This window comes from Natator depressus, chromosome 25, assembly GCF_965152275.1.
Source record: "Natator depressus isolate rNatDep1 chromosome 25, rNatDep2.hap1, whole genome shotgun sequence".
Lineage (NCBI taxonomy): Eukaryota > Metazoa > Chordata > Testudines > Cheloniidae > Natator > Natator depressus.
In genome coordinates, this window is record NC_134258.1 from 15,976,464 (window position 1) to 15,989,760 (window position 13,297).

At 43.4% G+C, this 13,297-nt stretch overlaps 1 protein-coding gene across 7 annotated transcripts in view; it reads right to left on the minus strand.

Moving 5' to 3' along the window:
* Nucleotides 1-92: 92 nt before the first annotated feature.
* The window catches only part of MYO9B (myosin IXB), a 74,611-nt gene continuing 61,406 nt past the window's right edge, over nt 93-13,297 (minus strand). For 4 of the 7 annotated variants that reach the window (XM_074939826.1, XM_074939827.1, XM_074939829.1 and 1 more), the window contains 13 exons: nt 13,056-13,232; nt 12,475-12,516; nt 10,509-10,620; nt 9,858-9,931; nt 9,390-9,582; nt 8,934-9,062; nt 8,229-8,334; nt 7,265-7,396; nt 5,888-6,011; nt 3,116-3,163; nt 2,412-2,551; nt 1,969-2,096; nt 93-1,815 (listed from right to left, as the gene is read on the minus strand). In XM_074939826.1, coding sequence (XP_074795927.1) covers nt 1,379-1,815; nt 1,969-2,096; nt 2,412-2,551; nt 3,116-3,163; nt 5,888-6,011; nt 7,265-7,396; nt 8,229-8,334; nt 8,934-9,062; nt 9,390-9,582; nt 9,858-9,931; nt 10,509-10,620; nt 12,475-12,516; nt 13,056-13,232 — 1,842 coding nt within the window. In that variant the 3' untranslated portion in view covers nt 93-1,378. Of the gene's footprint in view, nt 1,816-1,956; nt 2,097-2,411; nt 2,552-3,115; nt 3,164-5,887; nt 6,012-7,264; nt 7,397-8,228; nt 8,335-8,933; nt 9,063-9,389; nt 9,583-9,857; nt 9,932-10,508; nt 10,621-12,474; nt 12,517-13,055; nt 13,233-13,297 lie in introns of all 7 variants that reach the window. The other 3 variants (XM_074939828.1, XM_074939825.1, XM_074939830.1) reach the window with 2 other exon arrangements.

The window sequence follows — 13,297 nt, forward strand, 5'->3', positions numbered from 1 at the left end:
GTATAGGCTCCTATTTACCCCCCACCCCCATCCCAATTTTTCACACTTGCTGTCTGGTCACCCTAGGTCCCCTGTGCTTCCATTCTTCAATCTGGGGCAGGCTCTCCAGTTAGACTACTACTCCTGTGATGCCCTACAGCTATGTGACTGCTGTAATGCATGACCTTTCCCACCAAGACATCCTGGTATATCATGGGAGATATAATCACATCAGTCTTTAAGGAGCATGGCACTGAGGCACCCAAACTATAATTCCCGTGAGCCACCATAACAGCATTTCCAAATCAAAATGTTGTGGGGTTGTTGTTTTTTGGAGGGGTGGGGGCTAAAATTTCAAAATTTTCAATGAGCAGACTGGAGGGGATTCCTGACTAGAGCCAGTAAGCAGACTTCCTCATATATCAGCCAGAAAATCTGCTGCCCAGTCTACACTCCCAGTTCACATTGGTAGAGGAGAGACTGAATGGTAAACTAAGCCCAACTCACATGGCCCAAGTTTTGGAAACTGTTTGTGCTTGCATGTTCTCATGCTTGACCCTCAGTGACTATTGCAGCATTGTGATACACAACATATGCTGAACAAAGCCTTGCACAGAGTTGCCCACTGCGACATCTGCATTTGCTTAGCAATGCAGTTGTACTTGTACACAAAACATTGAACTCTCAGAAACATTCCATGGTTACATGGCCTTTGATGATCAGTATTTACCCTGCAGAACCCTCTCCAAATCCTTTTATGGAAGTGGTGGGAAATGGCATCCAAATCTCAGGGAAGCAGATCCACTTTTGGTCAGAATCAAGTGTCTTCTCTCCTACTTAAAGGGCTCTCTGGAAAGGGCAGACACTTAAGCAATAGGACACTGATAACCTAACACATGTATTTTTAAAAAGTGCAATGTATTAATAAACATTTTGATATATTTTTGGTCTGAGTTAAGGCTATTACATTAACAGTTCTGTAAACGACAAAGGAACTTGTCATAAAACATACAAAAAAATGGAGTAAGGCAAAACCTAGGGACTCTAACTCACCTTCGGACCTATTAGAGCCCATCGTAAGCAAATACAAAAAGGCACAGCAGGAGAAACTAAGGTCACGAGAGTCTTCCTGCAGACTCAAGTCTCCGTATTTTACTCTGACCAAAGCAGATTTAGATTCTACTTTCCCCCTCCCCCACCAGTTTCTTTTAATTTGTTTACAAATAGCAGGATATTGTTTGTTTTAAGCAACCGTGCTTAACCCTTAGAGTGCTGAGAGTTCCAGACTGCGACTCCAGTGACTGCTTAGCGCAAGTGCACAAGTTCACAGTCCTTAAAGGAGGGTCAGAGCTAAAAGTTGTGGTCCCAATTTTTAAAAAATTCCAACATTTTAAATATTTCATTCATCTATGCATGAAATGCGTGAGTAAGGGTCTGAAAACCTCCGCTTCACTTTTGCTGTTGGTTCATATTCGTCCAAAGGTTCCTGAGTTTGGGCCACCACAGACCCTTGTGCAATGTATACGGAGTGAATTTTATCAGTTCGCCTCGCTAGCCGGTCCCTCCGTCTCACCACTGGCTGAGACTCTTCAGCCAGTGTTCTGCTCTGGGATTCTGTCATTTTGGTAATCCCATACGGAAGTTTTATATTTGCTGTCGGCATCACTGGATTTCGGCAGGGGACTTTCATCTTGATCAGCATTGATGATGGTCTGCGCCTTGTAACTGAGGAGACTGTGGAGGCCAGTGGAAGAGAAACGTTGGACCCTCCGCAAGAGTCTTTGGCAGGCACACTGGGGCACCGACCATGACACTGGATTTCAGACAGCATGGTTCCTTTAAAGAAAGTAAAAGCTACTTGGAAGTTAAAGTGCATTTTAAAAAATGTAAATTGACATGACTGGTTCTGACCAGATGTCACAAAATATGTAAAATATGAAATAATGTAGAGGGTAAAAAAAAAAGAGCACACACTACCTTAATACTGACCTTCAGTATCCAGCCGCCCTATTCGGTCCTCTGGCAGACTCTCCGTGCTCGCTGAGGTCTCAGAGTCTAGATTTTCCTCATCAGAGCCTTGCTGGTCAAGCTCAGGTAATCGGTAAGTTATGTCTTCCCTGCATCAAACACATATAGATCATAGCACTCCAGAAAGTCACTGACTTACAATATTTACCAATGCTACTGACATGAACTATTCTAAGTAGAGCAGACGTTAGAAGCAAAGCAGTCCTGCACCTATACCTCACTAAATTTCACCTGAAAATATTTCCTTTGCCTGTTACCTTTTACTGCCTCTCCTCTTCTGCATTCTGACTTCGCAAATTATGTTTGAAATGCAACACAGAAGTAAAGCAGCATGCTGTGTTGCCTCCCAGGACACGAGGCATAAGCTCAATAGATTTAATTAGAAATATGAAGCTGGGACTCACTTTTCCTCTTTTATTGACTGTATGCGTTCTATCAGAATCTCCTTTTCCCGGTTATCAACATCAGACACCTCGTCTTCCTCCTGCAGTGATCTCAGCTCAGGGAAGCTGTTGTCATTTCCCCTGTCTTGGGGGCTTTTACTCTGTAAGAAAGTTGGATGCGTTATGCTTCATGATCAGGAGTAGGATATCTCACACTAACGTCTGGACAGAAAGTTAGTTATAAAAGGTGGGCAGGTGAAGGTAGGGCAAGTGAAGGGCTCCCACAGAAGTAGGGAAGGGGGGTGTTAGATATCCATTCCATATATACAGGTATCTTTGAATAGGCCACACAGTAGCTTTAATTTGCCTTGAAAGTTTAAATTCACCTAATTTGTTTTAACATTTTTCTTTTTTCACATTTTTCAATGGAGAGAGTACGTTTGCCAACACTTGTTTAGCTGTGAGAGTTAACTACAAATTCTTGTTCCATTCAGTATGGGCACAGGTTAGAACGTCATTAATAAGAAATGGTGAAGTGAGGAAGGAATTGGACAGGAGCAGTGCATGCATTCCGGGGGAAGGGCTGCAGTGATGCATGCAGTCTGGAATGTTTTGAAATCTATTTCATACCATGTAAGTTATAATAAGCAGCAAATGTCTCATCATGCTGTGGTGCCATAGGAGAATTAACCATGCACTATAAACACATCAGATCTTGTACATACCAGCACCCCCTCATAAGGAGAAGAAAACCCAAGTTTTACAGGCCAGAGCTAGAGAAAGATGAAGACCAAATTCACTACATCATGATAACTTCAGAAAGTTGTTTTTTCTGATCAGAACAGTTACATTAAAACTTCATGTGTCAGACTTAATGGTAATCTCGATAGTTCTATCACTGTGATATTTTGCAATGTATGTGTTTGGAGGTTCTATAAAAGCAATATTTAAGGTTTTAAAAACATTTTGATCTACCCAAGCACAAAGATATTGGATCTTTCTTTATCAAAGACCTTCTTGCTCCATTGTACATATTTTAACCTGCTAGATCTAGGTGGGTTTTTTTTTTTTTAAACTCTGATTTTTCACTTATGTCAGATTTCTAGGGCACACAGACCAGCTGTATCAGGTTTTGAATCAGCAAATACAAGGCCACTATCCTGAGGTCCATATGTGGAATATGTGGTCCATATTGGCTGTCACAATTCTTACATCCAGGATTAAAAACAGACATGCAAGCTTAACACATACGGGTCTAACACTATTTAACTGCCAAACAAAAGGCTCTTTTCATCCCATTGATTTTAAAGCCAAACTCCACAATGAAGTCTGCAGGGAAGTTCTGCTTTAATTTTTTTTTTTTTTTTTTTAAATCAATGGCATGATGAGGCCAAAGAATTGTGAAGAAATCTCACTCAGTGCAAGTCCTGTTTGATACAGAGAGCCTTTGTTTGTGCAGTTAGACTGCAAGTCCTTTGGGGTAGGGGTGGTCACATGTCTGACTGACGGAATCTCTTGTAAAGCACTGGAAGTGCACACTGGTGTGTGTCAGCTTCTCACTTGGGCTGACTCAAATCCTAGCTCCACATGTACAACTCCTGTTCACTCCCTACACTTCTACCTCTGGCCTGCAGATACATTCCCAAAGAGCTTTTCTTTTTGCATTTTAAATTAGGAAGTTTTGTGGTACCACTTGCATGAGAGCAACTATAGTTAGGGTTACTTCAGCATTTCCATGATAACCACCATTTTCAGTCACTCAGCTTTATAAAACTCTCCCCCCCCTTTTGGGCTGAAATTTTTCCAGGCCTGGTTCCTGTTTAAAGCGGATTTTGTGTTTTTGACTCCCTCCCCCCCACCCCCAAATTATTCAGCCATTTAAGACAGACAGCTGGAAATTAATTCACTTTTACTAATTGTTGTGAAGGCCAAGACTATAACAGGGTTCAAAAAAGAACTAGATAAATTCATGGAGGATAGGTCCATCAATGGCTATTAGCCTGGATGGGCAGGGATGGTGTCCCTAGCCTCTGTTTGCCAGAAGCTGGGAATGGGTGACAGGGGATGGATCACTTGATGATTCCCTGTTCTGTTCATTCCCTCTGGGGCACCTGGCATTGGCCACTGTTGGAAGACAGGATACTGGGCTAGATGGACCTTTGGTCTGACCCAATCTGGCTGTTATGTTCTTATGTAATTATACAAAAAATTTTCTTTGTTTAAAGCCACTCTAGTGCCAAAAAAGGAGGGAAATAGCCCTCACAAAGGAAAGTGTCCTGGCGACACTCTGTTTTGATTGTGCCACATTTGGAAATTGCTCTTCTTACATGGGCAGTAGCGTGGGTAGGAGTTACTACTCTGACAATAATCCCAGTGCTGGCAGCCTGTACTGTATGCACACTTGAAGCTATACACTCATCTCTCGAGTCCCCTGGTCCCAGTCAACCAGGATCTGATAAAGGGATGCTCGTCCCTCTGATCTCTCTGAACGGCCTCCTCAGCTGAGAAGAGTGAACACTGGGGCTAGGAGCCAGAAGTTGTAGGTCCACTTCTTCCATTCCAGACCTTAATTCTCTGCATTCCACAACTTCCTAGGAAAGCCTCACCCCACTCCTTTTGGCAGGGGTGCTGGAACAATTTGTATAGTGGGGGTCCTGAGAGCCATTGAACAAAATTGTAAACCCTGTATATCATGGAAACCACTTGAAGCCACAGCACCCCCCGCACCCTTAGTTCCAGCACCTATGCCTTTTGGGAGGCAAATACAATTGCCCCTGCTTGAACGAAGAGTTAACTGAGTCCCAGAGAGGTGACATGCTTAAAGACACACACGGAGATTGTTGCAGAACTAGACACAGAATCTAGATCTCTGACTGGGTGTCTCATGTTTTATACTAAACCACCGTGCCCTAGAAAAAAGATATCAGCTCTTTGTACTATGCACAAATATATACATAATTTATGATTGCTCCCACCCCAAACATTATGCTTTTGATCACAGTCCATGCCATTGCAGAGCCAGCCCAGAAATGTGACTTTGGCACACTCAGCATAGCTGAGCTTTTCATGGAAGTACCAGAGACTGAAGTGAGAGCACACTTTGAGCAAGTGAATCACCATAGCCTCCGAAATGAAGGAATCCCCTTTAGGTTACTTGGCACCGAACAGACACAACCACCTCACAATCCTACTTACGGAGTTGCTGGGCTGCTGCCCAGATGCTCTCTGTACTTACATCATCAAGAGGTGCTCCCTCCCCAGCACACTGAGCTCATTCAAACTCAGACTTCCACATGGCTGAGGCCTAGTTCCCAGTGCAACACTGGGCTGGGCCAACTCCCTTTTCATTATAATCCAAGGTCAGTAACCAGCATTTGGTCTTTGACAAGCTGAGCAGGCTGGGAACGGTAAGGCTATTGTGCATTTCCCCCACCCCAAGGAGACTGTGATACAGCCCCTGTTGGGATGTGGGGCCTGTTACTCATTGTAGCACTTACCGTGTTCTGCCGGAGCGATGAGAGTCGGCGGAAAGCAATGCTCTCAGCTGCTTCCAGCTGGTTAATTTCACCCATTTTAATCTTGTATTTCCTCATCTGCTCCTTTATTAGCATTTCCACACACCTGTGTGAAAGTACAAGAGTTAATTCAGCAGCCTTCTCCCTGGATACCTACACATGGTTTGGGGACAGCCATGGAGGATGGGATGAGTCACCAACACATGGACAGATCTTCAACACACTGCTCATGAATACACCCAGCTTAGGGATGTTAGACACACATGTGGATGGCCCCCTCTCAAACCAAAGTCTCCAGAGGCACTTTCTCTAGAGGGTGGTGCTGTACGAGTGCAGGGTGAAGAGTCTACACAGACAAGCAAGACTGGGCGCAACCAAAAGCAGTGCTACAGATGATACATGTTCTTACTTGGATAACCAGAACCTTTGCACAGTGTGTCTCCATGCAACAATGGTGAGTGAACAATCACCACCCACGCGGCTAGCTATTTCTGTTTCTTCTACCTGCTGTCCTCTGCCTGCTCCGGCACAGACACTGCAGGGTATAGAAGGTTCTGCCCTTCTCCACCTTTTCAGCCCCACAGGAAGAGCAAACTGAATCAGAAGTTGGAAAAAGCCACCGCTTTATTATTTTTCAAACACTTCTTTCATTTCTGCTCTGGCTCTTTATTTAAAATAACTGAGGCAGGTCCAAGGCCAGCAACGTAGGAAGGGTGGGGATAAGCACAGAGAGCTAGAGAGGCTGCAGTAAGGCAAGCGATGCTAGTGATTAGCACAGAGAGGATACGGGCACATCTGTCAACTCGAGCGAGGCAAAGGCTGAAGGGCTCCCAAGTAGGCAAGTGACAGTGTTTAATTTCTATGCCATACCACGTAAGTAATGGCTCCTATCTCAATACAGCTATAGGACAGTTCTTTATACAGGAATGGTGCTACATTTTGGCCCAATTATTATTTTTATTTTACACATACAGATTAATACCACCACGCTGTACATATCCCCCTCCATCCATCCAAGCCCTGCTTGCAAAACAAATAAAGGACCCTTAATTATTAATAGTTACAGTAGTACCCTGATGTCCTCATCAAGATTGGGGCCTGTTGTGCCAAAGCCACAAAAATCAGTGCCAGAGCCAGGATTAGAACTTAGAATTTACTGGCTCCTAATTCTGCACTCAGTCCTCCAGACTGTCCTGCCAACAGGGCTCGAACAAAGTTTGTTACATTGGATAGTTCTAACATGGATCAAACTGCAAGAGGTAGATGAGGTGCACACGACAGCACCAGAGACACGCACCAACTGAAAGGGCAGTTTCACCCCATACAGACTTCTGCAGCAAACCAAGTGCCGAGACTTACATGGTTGTCTTTGAGACGTCCTTCATACTGGTGAGTGGGTCAGAATTATCAGGGCAGCGCAGGAGACATGGAGCAAAGACAATGGCCAGAGCATTGGGTGACATACGGTTGACATCTTCTATTAGAGCCACTCTGAAATTCAATGTTTGGAACAAAATGAAAGTTTCTTAGTAAATCTTTCTAGAAAACAAATGATCTGATCAAACTTTGCTAGTGTCTCAGCATGGCAGCTATGGAGGAAGCTCCAGAGGGTTCAATATACGCAAGACGTTATGGAAACTTGTTTTTAAATAGGTGAATTTTACATCTTGTTGCACGAAAGAGAATATGAATCCACACAGACTGAGGTAGCCTGGATGAACCTTGGCCAGCCACTCTGTGTCCCCTCTCGTGAGTCAGTTATCACTCTATTTTCAGGTTCCTACTTAGGTCCTCTCAGCTGAAAGCAGATCCTTCCACTTCATGCCCCCTTGCCAGCAGTACCCAGCTTATCACTAGAACACTTACAAGCATTTACAGTGCTCATGTTGCCTCTGCCACTCAGCTGCGCTAACATCCTCATACTATCTGCCATCCAACCACACTAATCCCTGCATTCCAGGCTGCTCAAACCCACCACCACTCAACCAGGACTTACAATGCTCTCAGAGCTAATGCTGCTTGGCTCACCTGACACAATTAGACTGGCTTGCAGGAAAGAGAGAGCCACGCGTGCACACAAATTGCCAACCCTAAATTCTCACCCTTGTCATATCAGTCTTTCACACAAAGCAGTAAAATCCCCACTCAGATCCCAAAATGGGTCAGGCCATCAGAAAGCTTCCAAGACAAATTCAAAATTCCACAAGATGAATATACTGATCTCTGGTTTACGTGGCTTTTTTTTAACAGTAATTGGAAAGTGACACCAGAGGGAGAATGGACTCAGCGCAGATAAAACCCAAAGGAAAGGAAAGATCATTACTTGACAAGGTGAAAGATGAGTCGCTCCAGGGTGTTGTGATTGGCTTGTGGAAGCTGTTCAAGGACACTGTAAATGGCAACGAGTTGCTCCTGCTTTTCTGGTAGCTCTGCATAAGAAGAGACGAGCACAGCAAGATCTCAAGACACCCAGGAGCTCACAGCCGTTCTAAAGCACCGGTCAATTAACGCCAGAACATTTGAATGCTCTTGGAGGGGTTTAGGGATCTTAAGCTAAAACCATGTCTGAACCTCTCTTGTTGCTTAGTACTTTAGAAGCCTTGGCTGTCACTTCATTTACTCACCCTACTATAGTGAGAGACAATAGCACACACCAGATGGTATTAGTTCTCCACCTTTTCACATGCTCATAACAGCATGGTAAGGACAGAGTGACAAATGCAAGGAATGTCAGACTCCAGGTCCGTTCACATTTTTTGCACGTAATATACTAACATTTTTCCCCCCCACGAGAAAGGGCAGTGTCATTATAGATGCTGCTATTCTGGAATCTTGACATCAGAAAGCCCAAAAATGGATTTTACCCCAGGAATTTCTGTTTCCTAGGACAAATTTTAGAGTGACTGCTGTAAAGATGACTAGGAAGAGGCCAAAAAACACAGTTAGTGCCGGGGCACTAAATCCTTCTCTAAGACAGAGAACAAGTGAAAACATTCCTATTGCTCTACAAATTGTTGACAAAACCCACCTACTGCTCGGAGAAAGTCACCGTACTGTGCAAAAGTCATGAGTGGGTCAGGTAACTCTCGCAGCCATTGCTTCAGGATGCCAGTGATGGTGTGAATGGGATAATTCTCTAGTTTCACTGAATTTGGATCTGAAAAGAGAGTTACTAGATTTAGCCCATCTGATTCCTTTGATACACACAATCAGCTCCCAAAGAAGGGAGCCTACAAACAATTCAAGCACTAGCGTATCTACTCCCCTGGAGCCCACGTGACTACTCAAAATGTGCCTGCGAGATATGTATTTATGAGCATGAACAGATTAGCAAGCTAATCAGTAATACAGGCTCCATACTGCACAAGTTAGTGCAGAGCAGTATTTCTGATAAGAAATAGTCTTACAGATGCTCTCAGAATAGCAGGGCAGCTGAACTGTGTGCTGGGAAGCAGGAAAGGCTGACCGCATTATTTAGACATACCTGTCTGCAGCAACTGTTTCAGCTCCCTCATGCGATTTGCTGACCCTGATTTCCTGTAGATTCCTTCTGTGTAGAGGCCATGCATCTCCACATACTCTAGTAGTTTCTCCATAACAACTGGGACTGAATTCTTATCGCTAATTAAGGAACTCACACACACTCCGAAGTGACGGGAGTCTACACCTTGGTCGTTCTGGAATTGATACAGGTCAAGTGTCATGTGTATTCCTGTTTCCAGGCTACCAAACTCATTTAAGTTAGGACCTCCTGTTACACCTAAATTAAAGCTGAATGTTTTATGCCATGCTTGTTACTAACTTTTGGTCACAAGATGCCCACTGGCGAGAATGGCATCTGGGCTGTGGCACTGGGCAAGATTTTCAGTTGTTGATACAATCAGGCCATCACTACCTAACAGCTGGTTTAACACATTACACATGTGTACTCTGAGGGCAGGACTTCTCTTACCTTTTTTCCACAGGGGGATGTGCAGCAGCTCTGAGTTTTGGACATGCATTTCTTGTGGCAAATCAACTTGCAGACTACAGAGGAGAGGGACTGTTACTAACAGATCAAAGCAGATTCAAATGCAAAGTTTCCTCAGTTTCCCATTTGCTATTAGTCTCTATATAGTCCAAATATGCTGCATACTGGAGTTTTCCCCAAAACACAAATTACCCTCTGCATGGGAGATGGAAAAATATTCTTAGCTGTAGGGCTGCTCCAGTTGGGATATGACAATATCACTTCAAGTCATTGGGAAACCCAACTGGTCAGGAGGTTTTCCTCCCTCATTTCACCTCATCCCGAACTCTTCAGCCACAGAAAAGGGACATGTAGTTTCTTTGAGTGGTGGTGTTGCTGCTGCTCCATGAAGTGGCTGGCAAGAATTGCCAGAATCCTACCTGCCACCTGTGCCAGCCAACTTGCACATGCACCCCCATGGCAACTTGTTCAGGTGCCCCCCTACATGCAAGGTCTTACCTGCCCTGGCCCCACCGCTTGGAAAGCGCTCCCAGCCCAGACCCCCACCAACAAGGCTATGCCTGTGCCCTCCAAACTTGTAAGGATCTGCAATTTTTAAAAACTAAGTGGCAAGAATGAGCCATTTCCACTTACTACTGCAAAGACAGGCCTTCTCCATTGGCCAGATGTAGGACGAGCACTGCTCACATGACTGCCGAATGCTCACTTGGTAGCTCGTGAACACATGGCCACTGTGCTCCTCAATCTGGGTGGGGGAAGAGGAGAAGTTAATGGCTCCCTTAGCTCAGATTGTTTCTAAAGAAAATAAGCAATCTCCACCTTACTTTTTCTCCTCTCTTCCACAATTAAAACTGATAGAGGGAAATCTGGCTTCTGGTGTAAGGCTAAACCAGTGGCTCTCAATCCTTCCAGACTACTGTACCCCTTGCAGGATTCTGATTTGTCATGTGTACCCCAAGTTTCACCTCACTTAACAACCTGCTTACAAAATCAGACATAAAAGTACAAAAGTGTCACAGTGCACTATTACTGAAAAATGGCTTACTTTCTCATTTTTACCATATATTATTAAAATAAATCAGTTGGAATATAAATATTGTACATACATTTCAGTGTATCGTATATCGAGCAGTATAAACAACTCATTGTCTGTATGAAGTTTTAGTTTGTACTGACTATGCTAGTGCTTTTTATGTAGCCTGTTGTAAAACTAGACAAATATCTAGATGAGTTGATGTACCCCCTAAAAGACCTCTGCGTACCCCTGGTTGAGAACCACTGCTCTCAACCCAAGATAATTGGTGTTGGTCCATTTCAGAATTAAGGCATTTATTAGACAGAGTTACTTTAACCCAGTCACCCATTAGATGTAGTCTGCTACTAACATTGAGCAGTCACTCCTCCCCTTTAAACAATTTCCTCATTAAAAAAAAACAGTCTGTCCTAAAAAGCACCCCAGGTGAGGTGAGATGTTGCATTTAGGAACACACCAGGCTGCACACGACAACAGACCAGTGATTCTTCTAATCCAGAAGCCAATGCTAGAACTTTGATGCGAGTGGTGAAAACCCACACCGACGCCTAATTTTCTGGTTCTGCTTGAACCCAGATAGCAATCAGCTTATGTTTTACAAACAGGCATCTACAGCCCTTAATTTATATCTTCATTACGGTAGTTATATGAAGTGTTTAATCCTTTATGAATTGCACAGTGAGATTTGGCTCAACAACACCCTACCACTGCAAGTTCCACAGTGCAATTACATGCGGTTTTAAAATTGTGGCCTTTCAGTTTCATTAAGTGCTCCCTGCTTGCTTAATGGGACAGGAACAAACAGAACCCTGATAGCTCTCCCAGCATCACCAGTTGTTTTATATCCCTCTAGCCTATCTCCTAGGACACCTTTACTTTCCAGAAGAAACAGCCCTGCTCTTTCAAGAATCCTCCCAAATGCTTAATCATTCTTGATGCTCTTCCTTGGACCTTTCATATTTCTTCTACATAATTTCTGAGAGGAGGGGACCAAATCTATAAAGGCAAGGAATCACCATTATTTTTGGTGTGATATTTTTCTCTACCCTTTAATGCAGCTGCTATCTTATTCCCTTTTCTGGTGGCTCATGTGCACACTACAAATACTTTCATGGAGCCATCCACAACAATGCCTTAATCTTTGCCCTGACAGATTACTTGACATTCAGACCCCAACAGCAATTATTGGAGTTTCAATGGTTCCTTTCAGCATGCATTACTGCACTTGTCTATGGTGAATTACATCTGTTAGATAGTGTGCTAGGGCTGGTGATTATCTTCAGCAAAAAAAAAATTTTTAATATTTTTTTGAACATTTTAAGTGACTCTGGAAGTACCCAGCACATATCTGGGAATGGTTCTGCACACCTTGCTGCATTGCGGAAGATGACAGCTATAAAGCTTTGTGATGAAGAGATTATGTTAGTTTGGTTTGCAAACCAAGAAGCCACATAGGTATAAGCAGTTTTTTGCAGGAGGAGGATCCTGTGGCACCTAGTACTGTGCGACCTCAACCATGGCGGGGGACTTCGTGCATGACCACAATTAAAAAAAAACAACACTCACTGCACGCTCTTGTTTTCGTTTCTTCTTCTGGGTTTTGCTTTGCTGCAGTGAGATACACAAAGGTATATTAATCTGTGAAATCCAAAGATTTCCTCTCCCTCAAAACTTTACAGCCCCCATTCCACCTCCAGCTTCATCTGAGGCTCTACGTTGCAGCCTCCACCAGCTAGCATAACACAGCTGGATAAGGTTCCTCTCAGAGTTCAAACCATCTCCTGAATCTGCTGGAGGGGGGTCGCTGTCTGGGGATAAAGCATTGATGAACCCTACCAAGAATTTTGGAGGTTTTAAAAAAATTCTTCCCAACTTGATCTTAGTATTTTCAGTATCTTGAAAAATGCATAATAATGAGAAATACCTTCAAATAAATTGGCCAAAGTCTGTGAAAATCTAGTACCAGGTGCTGGATTCAGGATTAATAAATAAAAAAAAAGTTTCCGAAAAGAACACCAAGGTGGGAAAATGTTCTGAAGTAACATGGACTACGTCAATGACATTGGGAAAAATGTGGTTCTAATTCTTTAAACACTTTTAAAGCAACTTTTTCAACCACCACAACTAGTGGAAAGGAAGTACTATACCTTGTGCTGCTCTGACACTTCTTTTTTTGCGTATCCTCGGGAAAACTCATCGAGAAGGGATCGGAAGAGATTTAAAACCAGATTGACGTCTTTCTGTTCCCTCTCTTTTGCAAGATTTATAACTAGAAGCTGATAGTTTTCTATCAGATCTTTATAGCCGACGTGGATTTGCCCGTTCTAGTGGAAGTAAAGGCATTATTCAAATTGAACAATCAGTGCAATAAAGTGCATCATTCTTTTTT